The 27,745-nt window shown below is 40.8% G+C and overlaps 1 protein-coding gene and 1 long non-coding RNA gene across 7 annotated transcripts in view; one reads left to right on the top strand and one right to left on the bottom strand.

Annotated features, from left to right (window-relative positions):
- Positions 1-27,745, bottom strand: part of cadps2 (Ca++-dependent secretion activator 2) — a 206,243-nt gene that overhangs the window by 136,016 nt on the left and 42,482 nt on the right. For all 6 annotated transcript variants that reach the window (XM_074633523.1, XM_074633521.1, XM_074633527.1 and 3 more), the window contains exon 2: positions 22,868-22,981. In XM_074633523.1, coding sequence (XP_074489624.1) covers positions 22,868-22,981 — 114 coding nt within the window. The remainder of the gene's footprint in view (positions 1-22,867; positions 22,982-27,745) is intronic.
- Positions 20,735-22,609, top strand: LOC141767111 (uncharacterized). Its single transcript, XR_012593775.1, has 2 exons — positions 20,735-21,559; positions 22,361-22,609. It is a non-coding gene; the product is annotated as an uncharacterized LOC141767111 (long non-coding RNA).

Raw genomic sequence — 27,745 nt, forward strand, 5'->3', positions numbered from 1 at the left:
TATAGTTACCTTTGACATCACTTTAGGATTACGCAACAAAACCACTTTAGCTAGGTTTAGGAAAGAACTAAATGTTTGGGCTTCAAACTGCGACATTTGTAGAGTGAAAATGAAACTGAACGTTGTGAACACGGGACACGGACAAACAGCTGAGCTGATTGTAACGTAATGCACGGGAAACAAACAGCGGTCTCCTGAATGAAAGCCTTGTGTTTGTTGGACCCATCCACCTCCCCTCCTGCCCACCCGTGGTGTCTATTTTCGCTCTTTAAACTACGTCAAACACTGCGCACTTTCTCTGAGCATTTACTGTTGCCCCGGATGGGTTTATAATGTAGTTAATGGAACGCCCATTGCATTTCATACTGGGACAAAAGGGTGCCTTGTGCGGCGGTATTGAAAGCCGATGGCCGTGACAAAAGCCTCGGTATTAGTCCACAAACCAATGGGTGACGTCTGTAACCAAAAGATAGGAGGCTTTAATCCTTAAACCTTGTCTTTGTCTACTTTTAGCCAACAGTCCTGTAAAACTGTCCTTGGAATAAAACACTGAACCCTTTGACCTGTTATTTCACTGTAAATTCTTCTGGATGTGAGAGTTAAATACATCAAATGAAAAAAAAACTGCCCTGAAGTTATAAACCAGTAGAATTCATGTAGCAATCAAAAACTCCCGGGAGCTATACAAGTTATGGAAGTGAAACAACCTGGCCAGACTTTAATGCAATCATTTCAGATTGATGAAGCCCAGTGGGATGAAAACACAGGTTTTAATTTGCCCTTCAGTCTGCAGAGATTTTGTGTGATTATACAAAATGGAGAAGTTCTCCAGGGTCAGAAACATTAAGTCTGTAGACGTAAACAGCTCTGTGAGGAAGCAAGGAGAAAGTAAGTGGACCCATCACACATCTAAATGGTGTTCAGAGATTAGTTATTCATGTATGATTAGATTATAATAACACAATTGCCTTAATTAGAGAATTATAAACAAACAAAGCTTTAATAGTGTTTTTATCTTTATCGTATTGAGACTCAAATTATCTTTTTTCTTTAAATCTCATTGCAGCTGCAGTAATCACTTAATAAAAGATAAGAAGTGTTGTTTTATCTTTTTATTATTACCAACATTTACTCTGGAGAAACTAAAACCCAGTTAACCGATTCAACCAACAAGTATTGTGTGTGTATCAAAGCCTGATATCTCCTCTTCCTCTGTGCCACAGAGCTCCATTATTGTCCAACAATATCAATGAGCCATAGGGTTGCACTGGGTGATGAAGGCCACAGTTGTCTATTATAAAAACAACTCTGTGATTGTATTTCGAGCCCCTAAGAACAGCTCCATGTCAGGCTGATACTTCCCCTGTTTAAACGGATAAACTACACCAACTAGCAACTTATCTGAAATATTCAAATCATGGTCCGTCGCAAAGTTAAGGTGGTGATAGAATCAACTGAAATAACAGGCTGAGGACTGCATGAATGACATGACTGATGAGAGCCGATACCATGGAAACAGGAAGCTGTGAGGTTGCAGATTGAAACCAACTGAAGCCTCTCCCGTGTCAACCTTTTCTCACTCCCAACTCGTCAAATACCGGTATTTTGGTAAGCGCCCCTCGGCATCAGAAACCAAGTTATGGAGGCACCCTTTAGCGACAGTATGTGACGAACCGGGCTTTCAACTAACTCCAATGTAAACCCACCCGCGGCGTTATTCGACGGTCGGAGCAAGTGACGTAGTATTAATAGCCCGAGAGTCAGCTCGGGGCGGGCGAGGGTGGAGGTGGATGGGTCAAACAAACACAAGACTTTCCACCAGGAGGCCGCTGTTCCAGTCGCATGTGAAACTAAAAGTAATGTTGAATTATTTTGTCAGGTCAGTCTTGAGTCACGTGACTTGTCGGTATCGTCAGTCCCGTGAGTCACGTGAGTCGCTTGTCAGTGAGGTTAACATCAACCACGACTGTTTCCTAACACTTTACCAAACTTCCTGTGAAAATGGAAGTTTATTTTGAAAGAAGACTATGCATGTAACAAGCGTATATCAACACACCGTCCCTGGTCTGTCCAAAAGTAACAGAAAAGGGGTACCCGGTGCGTCGGTCTCCGATGCTGAGGGCCAATGACCTAGCGGTGGTATTTGAAGAGTTGGGAGTGAGAATGTGTTGATCTGAAATATTCAAATTATCATTCATTACAATGTTAGAGAGGTGATAAACTAATCAAATCAAAGTGTGTGAATGTACTTTGTTGGAGGCTGAGGACTGCATGTATGACATGACTGATGACAGTTGATACCATGGAAACAGGAAGCACAGGACTGCCATAAGTACCATATGAATAAGCATTATGAATAATTCTGTGGTGTGTTTTGGAAATCCCTCAATATTTTGAGTCACTCCACAAATCAATCAATGTGTGTTTTTCTCACTATGATTGCAATGTTGCTGTAACGAGGGCAAGATGGTGAAAGCTGATGAACTGATGAAGAAGGAGACACCTATTGTCTAGCAGTTAAACTTTTGAAAAGACAGAAATTGCATAGAAGAAAAGATAAAAATGCATATTCATAGATTGCAGATTTTTCAATGAGGGAGAATTTTAAGGAGGTAATTGAACTTTACCATAACAAAAACACATTATTATTCCAAGCAGAGTGTTTTCATGTCTTAAATCATGTCAGAAGGGGGGAAAAAAATCTAAAAATATTCCAATGCAGCTGCTGAATAGCTGTTGTAATTTTAATATGTTGGTCTATTCTGCAACACGACATCTATCGCATGTCTGCCCATCCTGGGAGAGGGATCCCTCCTCTGCTGCTCTTCCTGAGGTTTCTTTCCCCATTAAAAGGGTTTTCTGGGAAGACAGAGGGTGATGCATGCTGTACAGATTGTAAAGCCCCTTTCACACAAATTTGTGATATTGGGCTATATAAATATAATTGACTTGACTTCTTGGTAAATAGCAGAATGTGTGCACTGGTTGCCACTAGCGGTGGGAAAAATAATTGATTCTATGCAGCTTTAGCCATGATGTCTAGCTCTGCTTTTCCTTTAATGTGTGAAACCCAAAGTGTTTCCATACTTTACTGGATGTGTAGTGTTTACCACTTTGTATTTAACATGGGAGTGTGCAGGTCGTATCCACGCAGACCCTCCGCCATTTCCTACTTTTTCCTTGCGGCTTGCGGCGGCCGGCTGGTTTGTTTTGGTTGAAGGATACAGAATGGATATGACTTCACGTTACTCAGACTACAACAATAAAAGCGATAACTTCCTCCACATAGACACAATTGAAGCAAATATATACATATTTTTCCCACCCCTATTTTAAATGCATTCAAACGGCCCTGATGGAGCTGATTATGGATGTATAAAGAGAACGGAGCTGACGGGAGAGCTAGCGACAGACTTGGCGAAGTTAGAGGAAGTATACACGTGTGACTACGTCCGGTTTTCAAAATAAGGTGTTGACAAAGGGAACTGTATATACAAAATAAATATATGGAAATAAGATCTATTGGATTATAGTCACCAGTATATAATCCAGTATATCTACAGTATATATTCCCTTATAAATTAAAAAGAAAATACCACTAATCTTTGAGGGAAAATCTTTTATAAATAATGCCCGACAGTGACTGATATATATTTGACTTCAGGACATCTCTGACTACATACATGCTGAAAATCAAACATGTTTACTGTATAAATTTAGATATTTTCTAAAGTAAAAGTCCCTAGAAGTGTATGATTTTCCCATGCTCTAGTGTTAAAAAATAAATAATTGTCATATCTAATCGCAATACTTGTAAAATCACAATACATATCGAATCGGCACCCAAGTATCGTGACAGTATGGAATCAGGAGATAGGTGTATTGTCCTAGCCCTAGTTGCCTCATGTAAAAAAAATTATAAAAGATTTCTGAGAAAAAGGAAGCTCAGTATACAGATAGGCTGAAAACAGACATAAAATAACAGCAGATCCAGTCTGTTCTGAGGGTTGTCAACGCTGCCTTTTGAGAGCGATAGACCCGTGGAGCGTGAACCAACAGCAGATGGAGAGGAACCGCCGCAGAGCTACAAGAGTAACGAGGTGGAACAGAGATCACTTGAAGCTGAAGAGTCTCAACGAGGAGATAAAAGAGGACTACCACACAAAACAAATGTTTTGGTGCCAAAGAAATCAGCAGTGACGTTTTTAATCAGCAGGGGGGCGCGACGCTGAGAGACGACAGAGAAATTCTTCTTTATGGTGATGAATGGAAACAGGCAAATGGTAAGTGGATGAAGTGGGAGATGACAGATGCAGCTGCCACCAGGGGAGCCTGTTAACAGCAGCTAATCTGCCTCTCTGCATCTCAACACAACCTGCTCTGAACTGCAGACGACAGAAAGACATTAAAGTGAAGGAGAGGATGCAGGGAGGCCAACAACTATATACAGCCGACTGTTTCATATGATGACACCTGAAAGGAGGAGACAGATTTTGGAGCCATGACAGTGGCTGTATCAGAAACCTCATACAGTACTACACTATACTACTGATTTGGCCAAACTGTAGCGTGAAGTATGCAAACAAAAGCAAAATCTGTCATACTGATTTGGAAAAAATCTCCAGTATGCATCGGACCAGTTTACCTCATCTACTGTATCCCACAATGCAAAGCGCTGGAACGGTTCAGGCAATGGTTACAACAACAGCAGCCAAAAACTGTGTTTTTTACATTTTCTGTAGCTCATTTCTTCATCGCTAAATTCACTTCTGAAAATTTTTGAGGCGAGAAATCAACTGTGTCGATTTTGAATATTGGCAGTTTTATGGTATGAGACGGCGAATTGAAACTTTACCTGCCTAGGAGATTTCAAACAAATCTTTATTGACAACCGTCAACAGCCAGAACGGCCCTCAGGGGCCGATGGGCAGTGTTTTTTTTCTATTTTGCACGCACAGTGTGAGCACTCAGGTCGTGGCTGACAATTGGACCGTACAGTGTGAGCACATAAATCTTGAACTTTGGCTTTACATTGCATACGATCTACTCGTACAGTAGGAGTAGGAAGTAAACAACATTTCTAAAATGGTACAGTGTACGCCCATCTTAAGGAACGTTCACAATAGACAAAAGTGTTTTTAATTCCTTGTTGTCAGCTCTCCTCCCTGCTGGTTTTCATTCTAGTCTGTTAATCTGACACTATTTTCTACCCAGCATGCAACACAATTAATGATCAGATAACACAAATGCAACAATTAGCTATTTTCCGAGAAAAGAATTACAACCAATTGACCAAACTGGAAAATATACTGCAGCATCGTCATTGACCTGTAATGATATGAACCTTTCACACATCAGCCCGTCTCAGCTATCAGCAGATGGTAAAATGGTAATTATTTAATAATGGTGACTGGCATGAAAGCGGACTAATGGAGGAGCCGGTGGCTCATTAACCAGCGCAGATCATTTTTTCATGTCAGTGTGATTACTGTTTTCAGTCCGTCTGATTGTTTGGTCTGAGCTGAAATGGACAGTTGATGAACGCAGCTCTCTCACTCAGCTGAGTGTTAATGTGTTGACTTGGTCGCATCACCATCCACTTCACTGTGGCCTGCAATTATCTTGATGCTCTGTGTCAATGTATGATACCACTTATGCACTACATTTTTCTTTTCGTCAACAGATCTCATAAGAAACCAACATGTTAGTCTGCCTCTCAATAGTTTCTGACTTCCTGTCTGTGGCTCTCAGCTCTAAGCCCATTGAGGACATTAAAGGAAGGGTTGGTAAAGATTTTATTATATTTGTTATATTTGTTGAAATTCTCCTTATGTCCCGACAACAATCAATAAATCAAATGCTCTGACAAAAACAATTTAGTATCTGTCGCTGTTGCAGGACTGTAATATACCCGACCAATCATTTCATTTAGCCTGAATGTAATGATTGGCCGGGCTACCTTCCTGTCTACCTGCACACACGCCCGTGCACTCATTGTGTGTCACCAGTCTTCCACAAGCTGCTAGCTTGACATCTGTGAGCACTAACAATAGCCATATTCACCATTCATGTTCATTATGATGGGTATATGTTCTTTATGATAATTTTGGTGGAGTGGCTTTGGAGGGGGCCCTGAAGGGACGGACTGTCAGTGTTGCCAATTTGACGACTTTCTCTCTAGATTTAGGGACCTTTGGAGCTAGTTAGTAGCTAATGCTGCTAGCTACTATTTAGTGTACTCTTGCTAGTTTCTCAAGATCCCCCACCCTGCCTTTAAACTTTAAAAAAACGCCTCACAAATATATAGTTTCATTTTTTGAGTCTAAATAAACTACAGTGTGTGTGTTAATGCTAATGAAGGAACATGCCACCCAGTGCAACAGTGAGGCTCACTGATGTGTTTTTAATGGAGCTCTATGGCACAGAGGAAGAAGAGATATCAAGCTGTAACACACACAATACTTGTTAGTAGGATACATTCACTGTTAGTTTGGGTCTGAAAATGTGATTTGTTGACGAAAACAAAGTATAGAAATCATCATTTAAAAAGTGTGTGTGTGTCTGTGTCTGTGTGTGTGTTGTGTGTACACTGTATGTGTGTAAAGGTCACTCTCTCCTGGAGCCTCCTGTCAGCCTGCTGGAGGTTCTGACCCCCCATCCCGACCCCCTCTAAGCCTGGATCGATGACTCCCCCACCCAATACTGTACACTATGCTAACATCAGACCATCCTATTTTTAAACTAAGGGACTACAATCCATCAGCTTCTCAAAAACAGTTTTTTGTGGTCCTAAAACACAGTCAATCCTGAAATTCAAGACGCAACAACCTACAAACCTACAAAAAAAGTTCCATATTGGGAAAATCTGACATATATTTATAGTTGACATTTATGGCTGTATATCAGATTTTTGTGTGAGAAAATGAATATAAATAAAGAATATATTATCTTGAGGACTAAGACCGAGAGTGAACCGTCAGGCGTGTGCAGAACTGTGTAATGAAACCGTAGAACGTCCGTCTGGTCGTCAGTCAGACCGCCGCCTCCCTCTGCTGCTCTCTGGATTCTATAGGCTCTCCTCCACTTCATCTGGCGACACAAATGTCAGCCATTATTACTAATGAATCGATCAGCGGGAGACGTCCTCCCTCCCTGTTGTTCGAATTAATTGGAGCTTTAAAATTTCCACTAAATTATTTACATGCCAGCAGAGCGCCGGGTTGTGAGTCAGAAGATTAAAGATACAGGCGAAGATTGTGGCAGCCCTCTTTGAGAGGAGAAGGAAGACCACCTGACACCGAGGCTCGGACTTCAACAGCAACAGGTTTAAAAACAGACACCGAAACTACACCGGCACACTGGAGATTGTTTTTTAAAAAAATAAACATTTAGGAAAGTTGCACAATTTTTAAAATTTGACTACAGGAGCTGCAGTGAATGTGAAACTAAACCTACTTGCACACATGTATGACGAAACGTTGCAGGTAATGTTTTTCATAATTGATTGATCTGTTGGCAATTTCTTCAATTAATTGGATGGTTTAGTCCTGGCGTGGCCAAAGTACGGCGGCTGTGGCCTGTTGCCTGTTTTTAAAGGCCCGTGGTGAATTTTTGAAAATAAACTACTACAGTGATAATACCTGTGATAATAACTTTACTGGAGTTTACTGAAGGGAGTTCAGTTTTTAACCTCTGTAAGGCAGACCTGTAGTTCGATCAGTTGAGTGATATTAATTGCATCGACGGAGAAGTAGATCTGAGAATCATCTGGTAAGATGTAGATAGAAAATAGTAACGTTAATTGATTTCCAATAATAAATGTATACTGTACATACATTTGCATAACACCATTTACCCACTCCCATGTTGATAAAAGAATTAAATTAAATACTTGACAAATCTCCCTTTAAGGTGCATTTTGAACAGATAAAAAATGTACAATAAATTTGCAATTAATCACGATAAACTATGGACAATAATGCGAATAATCACAATTAAATATCTTAAGCGATTTGTTTTCTGAATTGATTTCCAGGAAAATTATATATACAGTACATACATTTGCATAAAACTCCCATGTTGATAGGAGCATTAAATACTTGACAAATCTCCCTTTAAGGTACGTTTTGAACATAAAAAAATTTACGATTAACTTGTGATTAATTTGTGATTAACTATGGACAATCATGCAATTAATCGTGAGTAAATATTTGAATCGTTTGACAGCCCTACTGAAAACTAAAGACAAGAGTTGTTAAAATGTTCTACTTCAAATTATTCAGTCTGATAAATTTAGGCAAACTACAACAGGAAGCAGGCACTGATCCAGACTTTGTTGGCCTGTTTGTGAGACAACAGTCATGTGTGGAAGCTCGATTTTGTCTTATTTGACAGAGAGAAACCTTGACTCAAACCTCCCACAGTGGTGGTTTTATTGAGGCCATGTGTCATTCCGTGAAGCATGTAAGAGATCATCTACCGGCTGAACTGATCTGTTTATTCTAAAAAACCAATTACTTCATGTTCAATAAAAACGTGATGAAGTGCAGATTAAAGGAACGAGCGTGGGTTTCTCCTTTACCTCGGGCAAAGCAGGAGAATCTTTTTAACGCCAGACCCATTTCTCCTTTCAAATTGCGAATGTCACAGATGAACCGTGAAGTTGTGGAGTTATGAAAGTCTGCCAGGGGGGAACTAAAAGACCACAGACGAGGAGTATGGGAGTCATAACTAACAGCTGTTTGCTCTGTGTGGAGGCGACAGCTCAGATTCGTCAGGAGCACCTGGAGGATTCGGTTCACTTCTGATGAGATATGTTCTGATTGGTCCTCCTGCTTAGTGTCTGATCGGACATGTGAAGCAGGAAATCAGAGCACGGTGGTGAAACGCAGCTTAGACTGCTCTGATGGAGAAGGAACCCCCCGCTGTGTGACTCCATATCCATTCCAACTCACTGAACCGAGAACAAACAGGCGAGGAGGAAACAACAGAGAAATACAAATAAGAAAAATAATAAATAAGTACAGGGAGGATGATGATGGAGGGAAACAAGAGGAGATACAGAACACCAACAGATGTAGCGCCAACATGACGTTCACATTTGTGGTTTTGAGTGAAATGTCTCATCAAGTATTAGATGGATTTCCATTAACATTGGCACACACATTCATATCTCCCTCATTTTAATAACTCTGGGTGATTTTTTTTATCTAGAGCCATCATCAGGTCAAGCTTTCAATTAGTACTTTCATTTATGACCAAATACCTGCAAAACTAATGATATTCCCAAATAGTAGTGCAAAGACAAATAGATGTCTTGATCAAGCTCAGACATTTTGTTGGTTATATTTGATTTTTTGAATGCAAAAGAAAGCAACAAAAGTGCCCTCTTCGATGCCCCAATGGTAGATAAAACATGATGAAGTGCCCTCTAAGGTGCCTTTAAATGGAGAAAACATGATGGCGTGCCCTAGGGTGCCCTTCCAGAAGAAAAAAAACTTGATAAAGTGCCCTCTAGGGCGCCTTTCCAGTAAACAAAACGTCTTGAAGTACCCTCCAGGGTGCCTTTCCAGTGAAGAAAAATGTGATCAAGTGCCCTTAATATTGAGAAAATATGATGCAGTGCCAAATAGTCTTCCCTACATGCTAGAAAACTTGTTGCGTGTGGTAGCCCCACCGCACGCAGCTGGTGCCTTTTTTATTAAAAGGACCAACAAAGAAAACATCAGTACATGAAGACACTCTCTTCTACAACACATGAGAGAAACAAATGAGTCAACAGAAGAGGCAATAAAAAAACTGTGAGCACAATTAAATGAAGTGCCAGGAATGATTTGCAGCTACTGTCTGATCCAGATTCCAAGTTTATCATAGCAGTCTCCGCTGGACAAACAACACAAAGCTGGAAAAAAAAAAAAACAGTGGGAACAAAGTGAAACTTTTTCATTTTTGGATGTGCTTATTTATCTGCAGAGGTGGAAAATCCTTCTTACTGCCAGAAAGCAGAAATGTACAATCCCCAGAAAAGACGGGAAAACAGAGAGAAGGAAAGACGGATAAACTACAGCTTGAACAGCTGAACAGAAAGGATGTGATGCCATTACTGTCACAATGTCAGACAATTCACAGTCTCACATTTTCCTGTGTGTGTTCCCCCCAACAGGTAATAACTTTCCTGTCGTTTCAGATCATGACACTACCCCCCCGCTGCCCTGCAGTAACCCCTGTGTTCCTGCTATTCCCTATCACCTGACCTCTACTGCCCACCAACACACCTGTGTCCACTTCCCCCGTAGCACATATATCAGCCCACATCCAGTCATTCTCTGCCTGATCTTTCTATTGTGCTACTGCATTAGTGTTCCAGACATTTTACAGTATGACCCCCTGCCTGCCTTTTGGACTCATCTCTCTATCTGATCCCCTGTTGGTTTGGTAAAGTTTCATTTCCCCTACCTGCCTGGTTTTGATTTTTTGGCTGTTTTCTACTTGAGTAAACTTGGACATTTTATTTTACCGACCTGGTCTCAGTGTCACGCTTTTGGGTTCCTTTTTGCTGAGCCTTTAAAATTACAGCCCTAAGATACTTTAAAATAGCAAAAAAGTGTTTTTCAGGGTTAAACAAATAAAAGAAAAATAAACATGAACCCCTTAAACCTCTGAGACCCACAATAGACTTGTCTTTTTTAGGGGGGTACAGGGGGTCTTTAGGGGAAGATAGCAGGTCAGCAGTAGACGTCACATAGAAGTAGTGTACATCAGGGAACCTGAAGATTAATTTGAGATGAAAAAAAGGCACAAAATCCCTCCATGGTAGGGAGAGGGAGTGTGTGGAAAAGGTTAAACTTCCCAGAAGTAGCTTTAAAGTTAAAAAGCCTCCATCTTTGAACTGCTTCTTCTTTGATGGTGTTCAGATCACACAGCAAACATCCCTCCAGGTAAAAAAAACATCTTTTCCATCCATGCAACAACGTGAAACATCAAGTAACAACAAATTCAGAGGAAAAGGTCAGAACTTATCAGCTGCATGATAAGCCGGTTCATGCGTGATGCAAATACAGAGTGAAAGCAGGAGGTTTAAATGCAGTCTGATGCATCGATGTAAAACTGTTATGGTTTTTTTTTAGAAGGAAAAAGGGTTCTGTTCTCAAAATAAATTCTGATCTTGTTAATAGTGTTTCATCAATGTCTTTATGCTACTCACGTCATAAGAATATGCTATCATTTTAATGTTTGTCAGCTGTCATCGTGAAGAAAAATACACTCCGTTGCCAGTTTATTAGGTACACACAGGCGTTTGTATTATTTGATGGACCCCATTTCAATCAATGAGGGTAGACTAAATAAACACCTCTCTCTGTAATCCTATACACTTCAACAGCATCACAAACTGCAGCCTCCAAAATGATTGTACAGTTGAACCGCTTGCACATGCTGTGGTCATGTGATCCGTGTTTAATAGAAAAATTGTAGCTGCTTTAAATGCACAGAATACACTTTGTCTACGTGCTACTGCTGACCTGATTGGATTTTACTGAAATGAAGTGCAGCATCTCATCTTGCTTGTTCTCTTTTCATCTCAGGATTTTAGACATTATAAATTAAGTATTCATAGAATTTCTTAGTCATTTTAAGGTACACCACACTACAGAGGCACACGTTGGGAAAAACTTCTCCCATTTATGGACTAAATATGGCGTCACAGGCATCCATCATTGGACAGACCCCTTAAAGCCCCCCCTCCAGTGTATTTTGGCATTTCTATGATATTTCGTATTTATTTATTTTGTTGCTAAAATGGGAATATGATGTCTGACTATAGTAGAAGCTGCAGGTCAAAGGTCATCCTCTAAGCTGCAGGTGCACTCATGCTCGTTTGAGTCTGAGCAGCAGCAAACCGATAAATCTGTTTATCTGTCAGTTTGTCTTTCTAGTTAGTTAACTAGTTAGGTGAAACCCTCCAACAAAGAAAAAAGTTTACCTTAGACGGCAGCTAGATTCACACGATATCACAAGATCACACAAGAAAAGCGACGTAGAAACTGTTCATTCAAAACAACAATTGCGGCTCCTGAAGAGGTTAGCATATATGCTGCAATAACATCAGTTCTATCAGAGATGGAGAGTATTTCTTCATTGAAAGAAGAGCATAGAACAACACTGAAGGCTTTTCTCAATGGAAAATATGTTTTCGCTCTTCTCCCGACTGGCTTCGGCAAGTTTGATTGACAGATGGTTCATCCAAAAAAAACATCTGGTGCATCAGGATAGAAAAAAAAAGAAAAAAAAAAAGGAGTCAAATGACCAAGAAACTGAATAGTATAAAAGATTATTCCTCTCTGGCAAAAATAACTATAGAGCCATCCAGAAAGAGATACCAAGGGGACCAATTTGGACTAAGGAGCTGAATTAATACAAAAATCATCAACGATCATATACCTGTGGGGATAATTACGTATCATAAAAATGATAAAGATGTAAAAAAAAGAAAAAAAGAAAGTAAGTTAAATAGTTTTTCATCTGTTGCTATAGTGAAGTTATAAAGTCAAAGAATCTAAAAATAATGTTACATTTCAACTTTTCTTCTCAGCATCTGAACTGATTTCAATTAGAAGCATTCAGGAGAAGATTTACATAACGAGCTGCTAGTCACAGGACTTTCATTAGAGAATCTCAGAGTATCAAAAAGTGCACACCTGTGCTTTTTTATGCAAATGCACATACAAAAATGCAGTTCACAATTGTAGTTTCTCAGGCTAAAAATATGGCTTCATTATTAAATACTTGAACCAAAGTGCACAGATTCCTTTTAGTGAGTGTGGAGCTTCGTTAAAGTATCTACTGCTTTATGAACAATACCATAACAGTAACTAGAGACCGTCTTGTGATGGGATCACACCATCTGCGAGGCCAAATCAGGCCAGCGGCGTAAAGAGGCCCCTTCTATACTTCCTATCCCGCTACTTCCGGTGCTTGCTCACCCATCTTCGAACTCGTCCCTTCATTTGATCTCAACTACACACCTGTAAAGTTTCCTTACTGCATCTTGCACGGTTGCGACTAGGGACGTGACGGTGAGGGGAAGCTGCGCAGTGCTGCGTTGCTCACGGTCAGTTAAGACACAGTATCACAAAAAATAGATATTCGAATAGTTCCAACTTATGTGGGGGTTTTTTATAATGAATATTTGAAATTCATTTTCACAGCTGGCAAAGTACTCAAAACCTCTTCTTGGGTCGTTCCCACTACAGTAGGCGTCTCCAGGATCACATTTTGCCACGATGACGCACACATACACAGACTGTCACAGCGGGTAAATATCTGTATATAAAGGCCTAGAGGAGAATGTCAGCGTTCCAGGGATATAAGAACGATGTTGATGGAACACTGCATGCCTTAAGAAAAATGTTTATTACAAACATTTGTTGTTAAAGTATTTTTAATTTGTGGAAAATATGTTTCATCTGTGTGTCCAGTACAGAGTGAGGTCCAGGACGTGTTTAGCCTTGCTTAACACAAAGACTGAAAGCAGGGGGAAACTGTTAGCTGTGCTCCATCATACGTGAAAAAAATCCTTAAACGCTCTCCGATTCACGATTCACAAGTAAAAAATGTTGACATCCTTAAATGAGGATGGTTTGGATTTGACACCTGGGGATGTTTCCGTAATGTGTCCTCGGGGACACAATGAGGGTCTGTGGTTAGAAGACAGCTGGAAATGTCAGCAGTCCTTTAATGTGACAGACTAACAGGTCCCTGGAGACGGTGTTGAGTCACCGTCACCTCCCTCTGATCAGGAACTCTGAGGAGGCTGATGAGGAAGCAGCAGCTGGAAATCATTTAGACGGAAAAAAGGAAATGTAGGTTTGAACTCCATCAGATATCAACATGTTGGTCGCTCTGACACGACAGACTGCTTCAAATCATCTGTCTCGGCCTGTCATCGGTTCGCTGTGTTTTCCCTGCACACTAACAAGGTTTCTGATTGAGGACAAACACATTTTCAATACTGTCAAGATGTGCTGTCCAATTAATGTCAACATGTATGAATCGTGTTATGTTAAAAACATTCAAACTGCCTCCGTTTGTGTGGCAACAAGAATCTCTTTCTACGCAGCTAACAGCTGAGCTGTATCGGTCGTTACGTGCTGCTCTTATTTCTAACCTCACCAATGCATTCAAAGTAACACTCCACCAATAAGCATCAAAATTGAGATCCATAACTGTACAATCCAAGGGTCTAATTTCCTTTGGGGATCAGGGGAACATGTCCGTCTCACTTTTCCAAAATCATAATTCATTGTATTAGCAAATAAGCATAATAAACAATCCCATTGCAATTTCCTATTTTCAAGACTGATAGACTTTTCAACTTTTTTTGGAGTTGAAGACCCTGACTGCATCATGTCCTTCAACCAAAAAGCCAACCTAACCTGCCCTCTCATTTGTGCATAACAACCATTTTTGTTTTTCCCATACCGATACCAGTATTAGAAATGCATCCGATACTGCCCGAAATTCGGAATTGGTTATCGGCGAGTACGCCAGTCTATGCATCGATCCGATAGAAAGTTTGTGCCCAGGCAGCCATGTTGAGAACAGTTGAGGAAATACCAAGGACTGCCCACCAGCCGGAGCACAGCCAATAGGAACGCTCAACAGGAACGCTCAATAGGAACGCTCAATAGGAACACTCTCTTTCTGAAATTACCTGTGATTGGTAAGTCTCCCATCACGGGCTAGATGTTTTAAAGCCTGAAAACAGAGCCATGAGGAGGTGCAGAAGTCTAGTTTTCTCTCAGAGCACTTTAGTGACAATATGCTAAAAGGTTATTATGGAATTTTTGCCCAATGATGCCAAAAATATACTTCCTACTAAAGCTTTAACGTCACTGCTGCTGTAGGAACATCCTTCAGTACAATGCTAAAAAAGTCTCCTATAAACCTGTACCCTCAAAATAGGAAAGAAAAAACAACTTGCATGGATGAGGAAATGTTGAAATAAACATGTAAAAGAATAATTGTATGTTTCTCTGTGGAAAAGACAAACTGCCAGCATACACACTTCAAACGTTTACACACTCCTCCTCAGCTGAGTGTAAATCCACTTTCATGCTGCATTAACGGGCTTCCATGTGAAACTTGTATCAAAGCAAACAGACGCAGACAGATACAGGCCTCCCCCTCACACACTGAGGAATACATGAATTAAAGAGCCTGCAGGCCGAGTGACGCAGCTCCTGATGTGTTCACTGGCTCTCAGTACATGACAGGTGTGTTTGTTGGGAAGGTAAACACAAACATGGAGCTAATCAGATGCTCAGTTGTTTGTGTGATGTCTTTACATGATGTTCAGTCAGAGCACAGACGGAAATGACAGCCGACTGTTCAACAAGCTTCACAGTTTACAATTATTCATCACTGCAAATCCTCAAATCAAACTAAATATTACTTTTACTGCCATTAATACAGTTAACCTCTTTTACCCGACGGACCCGGTACCGTGATTTTAATATTTTAGATACAAAATCGACACACAAGAAATTGTATTTTTTCTTTATAATATTTTTGACCCTTTTTATATTGAATGTAAATACTTGATTTTGGATTATTTTTTTGTTATCTTATTTACATTGTTATTGATCTTATTTGTTATTATCTAAGTTTGACTTGATCTTATTTCATTATTATAATAAAACTACTCCATTTGAAGTCAAAATTATACAATTTACAGTAGTTGTTTTTGCGATGGGAGCGCTGTGCATTTACACTATACTACAAATGGCAGCAGCGTGACGAGGCGCTGAACGTTTTTTTTTTTTTTTTCCAGTCGAGAGTTGAAAAATGTTCAACTTTGGGTAAAACTCTGCGCTCTGTCACATCCTACATGTAGGCTACAAGTGCTGAACAACAAAAACAATGGAGGAGAAATTAGTACACACAGACCGGTGGGTCCGTCCTCTCTCCCTACGTGCTTAAGCCTTCCCTTCATCCAGAGCAAGTACATTTTCACTTCTGCAGATATTCCCTATCATAGCAACCAGGCACGACGATCAATATACATACCATACACTTGCATAAAGCAAGCATATTTGCCGACTCCCATGTTAATAAGAACATTAAATACTTGACAAAACTCCCTTTAAGAAACATTTTGAACGGATAAAAAGTGTGCGATTAATTTGTGATTAATCGTGATTAAATATGTTAATTGATTGACAGCCCTAATAATTATATAATGTATCATGGGAACGTATAAAAGGTCACAGTCTCAGGCTGAGAAGCACTGGTAGATTTGAGAGTCAGAAAATATAGATTTTTCACAGAACGTAGCTATCAATCAGACTTGATGATGTTGACCTCTGACCTGGTTTTGAACCCGTGATCTGCCCTCCACTGCCTCACTGTCACAACAGATTAAAAGGTGTGATTACTGTAAACTTTAGATGAGCGGCCAATCTGTACTGAGCGCTATTTCATACTGAAAACCACCAGCAGATGTGATGTCAGAAGGTCAGAGATAATCTGTGAAATCATTTGTTAAATAAATAAAAATCTCTGAGCTTAAGGCACTTGCAGTCTGAGCAGCAGCTTCCCTGATTGATACATTATGTTTAGGTCCTTCCTCCCAAAGAAATGTTCACACAGGAGAATAAAGACGCACTTTAGAGGAGAATCAACAAACAAGTAAAAAAACGACTGATAGCTGCAGCTCTTCTGAAGTATTAAACCTCGTTTGTTTTGAGCTTTCAAGGACTAAACTGGTTGAATTTTACACATTCAGCAAATTATATTTACATTATTATATTGCATTATTTTCCAAATCATCCATCAGTTTTTAGATTGATGTTTTCCACTCTCGGTGGCCAATATAAAGCAGCAAGAAATCCTTCTCGTTGTTGTTGTTGTTATTAGGATGCATAATGCTTGCCACTGTCACCCGGACTGCAGTAAATTTTCATGAAAAGACCGTTAAATTAAATCGCCTCCTCTGTATCTGTGATCCGCTACATTACAACTCCACACCGCAAAGTGCAAGACAGAAGCAATTAAAGCCACTTCACCTCTTGGAAGGACGACTGATGGATGAGGATTTCATTTCCTATTTGTCCCCTGAGCCACACACACACACACACACACACACACACACCTGTGTTAGTGAAGATATGATACCTTAAGACATCCTGAAGTGGTCAGAGCCGGTCGATAATGAAATCGCTTGAGAGAACGACCAATAAACCCGTCATTTCATCAGCAGACTGTCGCTCAAGTGAACAAGGGATCATCAACAGAGCTGCGTTTAAGAGCTGAAATTATCTAGAAGAAAATAAATCAGCTGCCAGCTTAAATGAGTTTCCTGCCAGACTGTGAAGCTCACGTTAGTTCGTCCTGTTAAACTGTGAAGCTGAGATTAGTTTGGACCGTTAAAACGTGAAGCTAATGTTAGTTCGTCAGTTTGTAAAGCTAACATTGATGATCATTAAGGTCCATTTTTGGGGGTCATTGCTGCACTTTATGGTCCATGATTATACTGACAAAAAGTGGATGAAGGTATCTCCTGTTCTTTGCAAAGTGCTATCTTTCCTTTAAATGCATCCATCATTTTTCACTTTTCTCTAGAAATCTTTTCAGAAAAAAAACTCCTCACATAATCTCAATGACTGTGGGAAGAAACTTAATACACAGACTGAAACCAAAGTCAGATTTCAACATACTGTGTCTGATCATGCTGCGGTGCTAGAGAGCTGAGTTATGGATACGATGTTAATTATAAAAGCAGAATAGCAGGCAGAGCAGTCATGATATCCAACACAACAGTTTATGGGCGTTAATGAATGAGTCTGATGGACAGACAGGAGGAGGACATGTGCCGCAGTATGAGACAGAGCTGATCAGCCAGGAGGACTATATGACAGCCAGTCACATCAGTTCAAGTGAAAGTTAAAGGTTTTAAATTCGATATTCAGAGCATTAATATATCATCAAACAACTACTGTCTATGTAAAGGTATAGAGGAGTAAAGTCTCTCCCTCTGTGTGTATTAATCAGAGTTTCTCCGCGCTATGTTGACGTCGCTGAGGCGGCCACGCGTGCTCTTAGTGCATGTGAGCGTGCCCAAACTGACTAGCTCACAGCGGCTGCTCTGCACTGCTCTCATACGGCGGTTACAGCTGATAACGCCCTCCGGAACGACGGCGTCGTAGCAGAAATGTAGCCCCAACCCTCCAGTTCCCCCCCAGGTAAACACTTATCTCTGTCAGCACTTTCGCCATTGTTTGCACTGTTAGCACTATTAACTGCAAGCCACCGGCTTGCCGTCTGCCATGTTGAGAGCCGTTGAGAGGCAATAGAAATGCTCCCAATCTTGTACTGAGCTCCATTAACTTTGAATCGGACTCTCTTAAAGTGGGCTCACCATTAACATGGACTCGCTAAAATCAGACGAAATCATGCAAGTTCACCAGAAACTCCTTCAACTCAGAGTCCAGCGACATGCCGACTGCGGACAGTCCCAGATCCAGAGCTCCAGCTGGAGGTGGAGAGCTCCACGCCCGGCAGCAGCCGCTCCTCCTCCGGTCAACGGTTATTGAAAGAGACTGGGACACAAGGATTGAGTTATGGGGTATGACAGTGTAACTGGAGCTGCGGTCATTTGTTGCTATTGGCTAAATTTCGGTGAGTGCAGACTGCGCAGGTGCTGTACCCCAATACTATGACGCGATGATGACGCGTGACATCTCTTTTTTTCACCCTCCTTGCCTCCAGTCAGGAACAGTACTTCGCCTCGCTGCTCTGTGTGATGTCGGTGTTGGCTTCCAACACCACGCTGTAGGAGGCCGAGGCCGTATTGCTGGACCCGCTGGAGGGAAGGGACGCACGGGAGAACCAGAATCAGGACTGAGCGGGGCAGACTGTCAGACCCTGATGCAGTAAAATTAGAGGTTTTCTAAAGGGACTCTGGTGTTTGGAAACATTACCACTTTTGTCCACAGGGACCGCCAAAATTAGCACAAAATGACAGATCCTCATAGTCACTTTAACTTGTACGAGCTGACACATTCTGCTACCTGACGGATTATTAATATCTGGTTACTACAAAGTTGTTCTTCATGAGGTGTTCCCGTTATTTTGTCCTCCCTTTTCATATCTCAGACAGTTTTGGGATGATCTGTTGGTCTCAAGGCCTCAGTAGCAGCTTGTTATAAAGTCTGTCTGAATGAATCTTTTGTGTTTCAGATCTGAACTGTTTCACATCACAGATTCAAACACACGCAGCCTGGTGAGGAGATGCTGATGCAGCAGAGGAGCTGAACTGTTTCACTGGAAGACATAAACATTTACAATAGTGATGCGTTCATGTGATGAGGGAAATCAGTGTGAAATCCTGTGGACTCTCCAGCTGTCTCACTTCCTGTTGGGTTTGCGAGTTCAGAGTTTCCTCCTCTGCTGATGATTCACCTCCATCTACATAATACTGTCCTGCTCTCCTCTCTGTGTCTGCCAATGGTGGTGAATTCCTTTTGGTGGAGCTTTTCACCACAGCTCTTTACAGTACGATGCACAGTTGGGTCATACTACAGTATACAATAAAACAACCTCTTGGACCTTTATACAACACAACAATGGAGCCCTTTAGCAAAGAGGAAGAAGATATCAGGCTGCGCATGGGACTTGTTGACTAAGAAATATATTGATTTTTAACAGACTTCTCAATTAACATTTTCTCAAAGCCTCATTTATGACCTTTAAATACTCTGTCAGCTACATCTGGGTCACAGTGTCATGATTAGTTGCAATGGACACATTTCATTTGCACTTATTTCCAGAGTCATGCTGCGTCAATATGCGACCGCGGGGCCGAGTGTGTGCGCAGCGCTCTGCTTTAGAGGACGCCATTAAGATTGGGATTCTACGGGGGCAGGAAGTTATAACTTTGCTGCTGGTGGGAGCAAGCGGTCAAATACTAAACTGTAGTGATAACCAGAAGGATGGAGTCAACAAGTGAAGTTGAAAAGAAGATTAAAGCAGGTCATGAATCTCTGGCCGGCTGCACAGTCCCGCTTTGAGCTGGTGTCTCTATCAGCAGAACTCCCTTAAAAAAAAAACGATCAAATGTGCCGATAACATTAGATTCACCATCTTTTCTGAACCTGTCCGAGCATCTCTTGTAATTCAGCAAACACATAATCCACCAAAGAGCACGTGTTACAGTGTTATTTTACCGTGTGTTTCTGTAACGTGAATTGGACGGAGAGGAAAAGCAGTCCGGTGAGAGTGACTCTTCTCTCTCTTCACACCACTTCAACACAACACAGCTCTTTCTACAGTTACTGTGGTGTCTTCCTGGTTTTAGCAGCTTTTCTTTCATCAACTTCTCACAGAACTTCATCTGAATTTATCATCTTTTTGTGGGTTTTATTTTTGGTTTGAGAAGGCATAAGAAAAATATAAATAAGAATAGAGATTAAATGTAGATATGTGTGCATTATCAAAATCAAATATATATCAAATATAAAATTAACTATCAAAGAAATCTCATAAACTTAAGTGTAGGGGACATCAGATTACTACATACCATTTAATTGTTTTAATGAATACATTTTTATTAATAAAAAAAAAAAGTTCCATGTTCTGTCATCTATTATTCCATTACTTTTCCTGATGTTTTAGATTTTTACCGTGGTATCGTTTAGGTATCGGTATGGAGATATTTAGGCAGGGTATCATATCAAAGTCCGAATTTTGGTATTGTGACAACACTGCTTGCATGTTTGTGTCTGCACCAAACTCCCTTAGTGTGTTTGCCATTTTTAAGCAGTCAACACAGTCAACACGTTGTCTACCAGGAATGATGCAGAGTTGGAGCCGGGCGAGAGGCAGAAATAGATCATCTTGTATTCCTCTGCGGTGACAGACCTCTTTCCTCATGTGGAACGTCTGCCATGAGTTTACATGATGAATGAAAAACAGCACAAGTCCCTGATGTTGTTATTGTGTGTGTACAGGGTGGTGACGCCCCATTACTGATGCTATGACTCCACAAAAATACAACTAACAGTGCGATGTCTCAGGAGGGACGTGTGAAACATGACGAGTGTTTCGTGTCGGATCTCATGAGGACGATGATGATCCACTGAGGAGGACTTTGCATTGCTGAAGAGGAGCTGACGGGCCGAATGATCAAACGCTGCGATTGAGTGTTTCAGTGAGATCGTCTCGTCTCACACTTGCTGGCAATTAAGGAGACAAGCTGCAAGAGGCCGATAAGATCTGCATCTCATACTCAAGCACTTCAGCAGAGGAGGGGAAGACAAAGATGAGGGGGAGATAGAGGGAGAGATGGAGGCAGAGGAGCAACAGATAAGAGTGTAAAAATGGAATAAAAAGGGTGAGGAAATTCACTGCAATCTGTGCTCACAGCTGTCCTCCTCCAACAGTGGAGACGGAAACACGAGTCGACGTGGGAGGCTTTGTAACGGTGACTCTGGGGGTGTCAGAGGACAGGTTTCCATCCAAAGAAAATGCTGCAGAGATGATCCAAAGAGCTCCAGAGATTGGTGTAAATGGAGAAGTATTTTCAGTATATCAGAGAGGAACTGTGTGGTGATGTGGGCGGTCACAGGGAGCAAAGGTGATGGAAATTAAAAAAGCTTTAGTTTGAGGAGAGAGAGATTGGTGGAACTGTGTTCTATAGAAAGAAAAACACCCTCACAAACAGAAAACAGCCGGTGAGATCGATTTTCTAATCTGTTTCAGTCTGATGTCGGCGATAAATTTCATTACTTTGTGCCATAAGAGTTCAACAACCACTCTGTTATCAGAGGAGTGGAGGTGGACGGAGGCACGACCAGAACTGAACACGGGACAGTTTGAAAGCACAGGAAGGGACGAAGAGCCTCCAAACACCAGCTCTGGTGTCGCCCCTGTGCATTTGGTAGAGATGGGACCAATCCGATGACGTATGATACTATTACGAAATTCACGTATCTAAATGAAGAGAGTCCTTTTGCTATGTTAGAGAAATACCTGTCTTAGCTTACGCCCAATCCAACGGCCTTTTATCTCCATCAAAAGCGGACACACTACACCAACGATCTATGGAAAGTTACTGATAGAACTTTAGCTAGCTTGCATGATTGTATTTGTAGCCTATGCTCACATTTCTTTAGCTATGTTATCATTTGCTAACGATATAATTTTTTACAGTGTAGCTCAGTGTTACTCAGCAAGTAACGGGCTACACTTTAACAAAAATGACAACAGTTGGGGGAAAGAGAGCATAATAGTTGCCGATGGTAAATATGTGGTTATAATATAACTGCAACATGATGGGAACTGTTTTTATTTCTCCTCATGTTAGGTATACTACAGAGCCCATGGGGGTGATTCAAACGCACCTTCGTACCAACAAAGAAGAGTGCCAACACGATTGAACACTACTTCAGCAATTTGAAGGCAATATCCAGATAAATGTTAATAATCATCCCAATATTTAAGCATGCTTTTCACTGTGTCTGTGTGTTGCTTGGCAACCGTTCGGCTATATGTCGCTGAAGAACTACATAGCTTGGCGGAAGAATGATTTATGTTATCAATAAATTATTGCATATTTTGTTGCTTTGTGTTTATTTTACGAAACCTTGCCAGGTACATGTGGTAACCGTTTTATAAAAGCAATAAGCCACTTCCTCCTCGTGCCTTAACAACGCCCCTTAGCTGTTGTAAAATCACTGTAAATCAGGGCCTCTCGTGGCTTATCTCTTAATTGCATTACCCGACCACAATAACCGCAGCATGACATTTTTGTACCGGCAGTATAGCAAGTCCCTAACCGGCCCGAATAGAGATAGAGATAAAATTGTCTTGCCTCATAGTAGCTCCTCACAGCGTTGCAGAAAGCTTCATCCGCCACAATCTGAGTTTCCCCGTTGAGGAAGGCCAGGAAACGCTCCTTCACCGCCTGCAGCTGCTGCTTGTTCACCTGAGAGAGACAAGAGATGATGGAGGAGGAAGATGAAGTCAGAGTTTGGGAGGAGAAATGAGAGGAGAGATGTTGGCAGAGGAGGGTGTAATCAATTAGAAGCAGATGGAGAGGAAGATCAGAAGATGGGAAGAAGGCAGGACGGATGAGAAACAGAACAAAAGTACAAGATTAGACTCATTGTTAAAGTCTGACACTGTCATTACAGAGAAGAGAGGAGCCTCATTATCTAACAAATGTCTTTCATTAGGAAACTGAGTTCTCCAAAAACAACAGAGGAAGATGAATGTGTCTCCGTGTGGCTGGAAAAAAACTTCAGACATGGTTTGAGGCTGATGGAGGTTCTTAAAAGGAGCATACCGAAGATTTATCCCATTAATACAAACTGCCTTTATTGCACTCCACTGCTGTACTGTTTCAAAGTCATGAGGTCGGATTTGTATCCAGTTGGGTTGGTTTCAAGGTGTTAAATTAACAATATTGTTGCAAGGTGGGGTGCAGGGACTGTTTAGTGCTGATACTGTATATAAATGCTTATGATGGGTTACACCACATAACCTGCGATCCTTTAGAGCATTGGTGGAGTATGTCATTTTTGCCCCCCTCACTTTTATTGTTAGAGGTTCATTTTCTCTCTAAAGCCTCTCCAGACAGTGCCCTCTTACTGTTCAGCCACCACAGTCCACATACAAATGTTGTTGTTGTCTGAGTCAACAAGTGTTTTGCAGCTTTTTTTGCTCTGGGTCCCGCCAGGCTACAGACAGGCTGCCCTACCTTAGTGGTTATGGTTGTTGGGGCTGTATGCAGCCTAAAAGGAATATCCTTTAGGATTCTGAATCGATTCACCAAAATAGATTTTTGTATGTTGTTAATAAAGGTATGTTGACAGAACAAAAACAGCGGAACTCAACAGCAAGAGCACAGGATGATGTGCTCTCAAAGGATGCATACGCCAGAGTTATCTTGTAGTTCATCTTTAAAAACAAAACAAGCATTTGGATGAATTTTGGCAACCCAGTCGCCAGAAAAACTGTTGGAATTGGACGTTTCTGCAACCACGGATATGTTGAATGACGTTTCTGACGCCCTGTATCACGCCTGCAGAAACGCACAATGCAACATGGTTAACATTTGAAACGATTGGTAAGGTTTAGGCAACAAAACTACTTGGTTAAGGTTAGAAAAAAAGGTCATGGTTTGTGTTCAAATAATAATTTAACATAAAATAACGCAATGCAACAACTTAACAAAACCACTATAGTTAGATCTAGGGAAAAACAACATGGTTGAGCTTAAAACAACTACATTTGTACAGTGAAAATTACACTGAAGGTTGTGAACACGGGACACAAAAGAACAGCTGATTGTAATGTGAGACAGGGGACACGAACAGCGTTCTCCTGGGAAGTTGATTTACCTAAAAAAACAGGATCCTCTGATTTACAGACGTCTCTTTATACATCCATGGCCACAGACTCATCGGCGATCTCAGTTAAAAATCGCGGTAGCGCTACGGCAGCGCCATCTAGTGGCTGTTGTCAAAACAGCACCGGAGTTTCGCATCTTTGCTTCTTTACTCTTTGCCCTCGGGCTTCAGGAACAATTAACTGATTAATCAGAATAATAATTGTCAACAATGACGTGATGATGAAAATAACTGCTAGTTCATCTACCTGCTCCCCTTCCTATCCACCTCTTCATCTACCCACTAGATTCAAGTATATATTTTAGTGAAATACATATTATCCAACAATAACAACATTTTTCAGAGGAGCAGTTCAGTAGAGCAGAGCGGTCATGCCAGAAAAGAAAAAATCATTCCCATAAATGTCATCGGTCTTGGTAATTTCTGCCCAGTGAACCACAGCTGACATATTGTGTTGAATGAGAATTTTAAGTTTTCATGAGCGACGGAATCACCAGAAGCCGCGGCTCATAAGCTGCATATGTATGAGGCGTCAGGAGGACGGCGGCGTCGGGGGGGAAATTAAACCATTATTCTTCCGCTTGTTGCAACACTGCCAGCAACAAATACATTCTGGGAGTCAAAGTGCCAATTTCCAGCTACACAAAGTGAGCAGAGACTTATCTCCTGCCGACAGCTTTTTGTGTGGGCTCCCTCGCCTTTTCTGTGTCTAAATGGAGCCGCCGTGGTTCGCCTTTAACGATGGGAGAGGAGAGGACGGGGGAATTTATGGAAAGCAGCAGGTTGTGACCGTTCACATTCAAAAATGACTCAAACTCCATCTAACAGGTTGAAAATGTGAAACGTAGTTCATTACAGATAAGGAAAGTCCTGCTGAAGGCCAGTGTCACAGTGAAATGTGGTACGACAGCAGCAGCAGCAGCAGCAGCAGCCTCCTATCTGAGGACGTATTTATGCTAAAACACACATTTGTCTTCACAGATTTGGGGTACAAAGGATGTCAGAGTCAGACCCGTTTGCAGATCTGATTTAATAAAATGGTTTAGCACCAAGACCTGAGCAGAGAAGAGAGCGTGAAGAGACAGCAAGCAGTGAACGGGAGACACTATGAATAGGGACATGAATAGATATCACCATGAAACTTCCCCAGTTGATTAATTACATTAAGACAATTATTTTTTTGTATTAGAAGTTTTCTTAATTCTTTAATCTATTTGATTTGTGTACATAGACACAAATTTCCTTTTTTGGTGACAACTTTCAACAACGTATTTTTCATGCGTTTCACCATGTAGATCGACTTGATTAGGATTAGGCAACAAAACTGCTTAGTTAGCTTTAGGAAAAGATTGGAGTTTGAGTTTAAACAAGAAGTAGCGCATTTAAGTACGGAAGTTACGTGACAAATAAATCAACTCTGACTTGTTCACACGGAACACAAACACTGGTTTCCTGGGTGAAAGTCCTGTTTTTTTTTTTTACTCACCCATATACCCCGACCTCCTCGCTATACGGCGTTCGTCGCTCTTTATACTTCCCGGTTCACAATTGTGTGAATTACATATGAATTGATTTCGTGCTGACCATCATGAAAAACATGTGAAATTATTGTTTATGTACACAAATCAATACATTCAACTTCGTGAGTATTTCACGTACTGCTGTGTAACTGGGCTGTAACTTTTCATGAATTTAGGAGAAATCTACAGACGCAATTAGATAAAGTATTAAAATAAACACCTAAATGTGTATTTTGGATGTTTTCTTTCCACTAGTCTGAAAGAAGACTTGTTATGGAAGCACAATAGTTCAAAACCTCAAAATTGACCACTGCATGACAACTACGTTTGTGCCTCTAGTTCAAACAAGGGAATTTGAATAATTTATAGTATATTACAATATACATTGTTCTATTAGGGCTGTAACGGTTCATGTAATCATGCCTTACAGTCACGGTCCAGTGCATGTAGATTACATGTTATGTAGACTGATGTATATAATGCAGAACTACGAGTCCACAAGCAGTCAGCATATAAAATATTTATATAAAAACAGGTTACATATCAGGATTTTGTTACCTGCAAATCTGTTCATAACAAAAGGGAGGAACTTTCTTAAGTATTTTATGGACTAGAAGCTCTGAACACCTTTCAGACTTAATCCTTAGTATTTAGGTTATGATTTTCTCTTCCATAAAACTGATTTGTGGTTTCAATCCATCCACCTTTTCAGAGCAGACACACAAGTACATAATGTACTTTCTTCCCCTGAATAGAGATACTCTGCAACTACAAAATCATTTCCTGTTCTGAAGCCCTTTGGTTGAATTTCAGAGCCTCTCCTCTCTTTTTTTCAGATGACTGCAGCAGTAATGGCTTCCCTCATACAAATGCATCCTGCCAATGAAATGAGGGGCGACAACCTGAAAAGAAGCTGGATATGCACTGTGAAAAGCCGGCTGTCAGGTTTCAGCTGAATTTCTGTTCGTGCCTCCCCGTCTCCTCTGCTTTGTCCAGGAAATGGATTTATCTCAGGGGGTTTATAAGCGGACAAGGCGCACAGAAAACATCTAGGTGGAGGTGTCATTTTCCCCTCAGGGACGTCGCTCCACATGCTGGACTCAAATTGCCGTTCTTTGAAAACCTCCCTGCCGAGTAGAACCACTCTGAGGTCAGCGGGTCAACGTCTCTAAACGTTCAGGGAGCGTTGGCTCTCAGCGAGCAGAGAGGATTAGCTGCTGCTGGCGGCTTTTCGTTTCTCTGCAACACTGAGAGCTCTCCGTCCATAGCAGACACCACAACAGTTTTCCACATATATGGAAACAAGATTGATTGGATTATATTCACCAGAAGTATAAAACATTAAAATTTTTGGGTTGCTGGAAAAATAGTTAATAAATAATGCCTGGCAATGACTGATATATTTGACTACAGGACATCTCTGACTACATACATGCTGAAAATCAAACATTCTTACAGTGTAAATTTAGATATTTTCCAAAGAAAAAGTCCCTAGAAGTGTATGATTCAACTTTTTCCCATGGTCTAGTGTTAAAAAAGTTAACAAAAATCGCAATAAATCATAATATCAAATGGCAATACTTAAAAATTGCAATGCATATCGAATCGACACTCAAGTATCGTGATAGTATCAAATTGGGAGATAAGTATGTCGTCTCAACCCTTGTATTTGTATGTTAATATGCAAAATGATCTTTTCTTTACTCAGCGAAATACAAGAAACCTCAACAAAAACAAAAAGCTTTGCATGTATAGTACACAGGCGTACGGACAGAGCAACACCTTAATATTACACTTTGAGATAATAATTAATATTGT

This window comes from Sebastes fasciatus, chromosome 4 (genome assembly GCF_043250625.1).
Source record: "Sebastes fasciatus isolate fSebFas1 chromosome 4, fSebFas1.pri, whole genome shotgun sequence".
Taxonomy (NCBI): Eukaryota; Metazoa; Chordata; class Actinopteri; order Perciformes; family Sebastidae; genus Sebastes; species Sebastes fasciatus.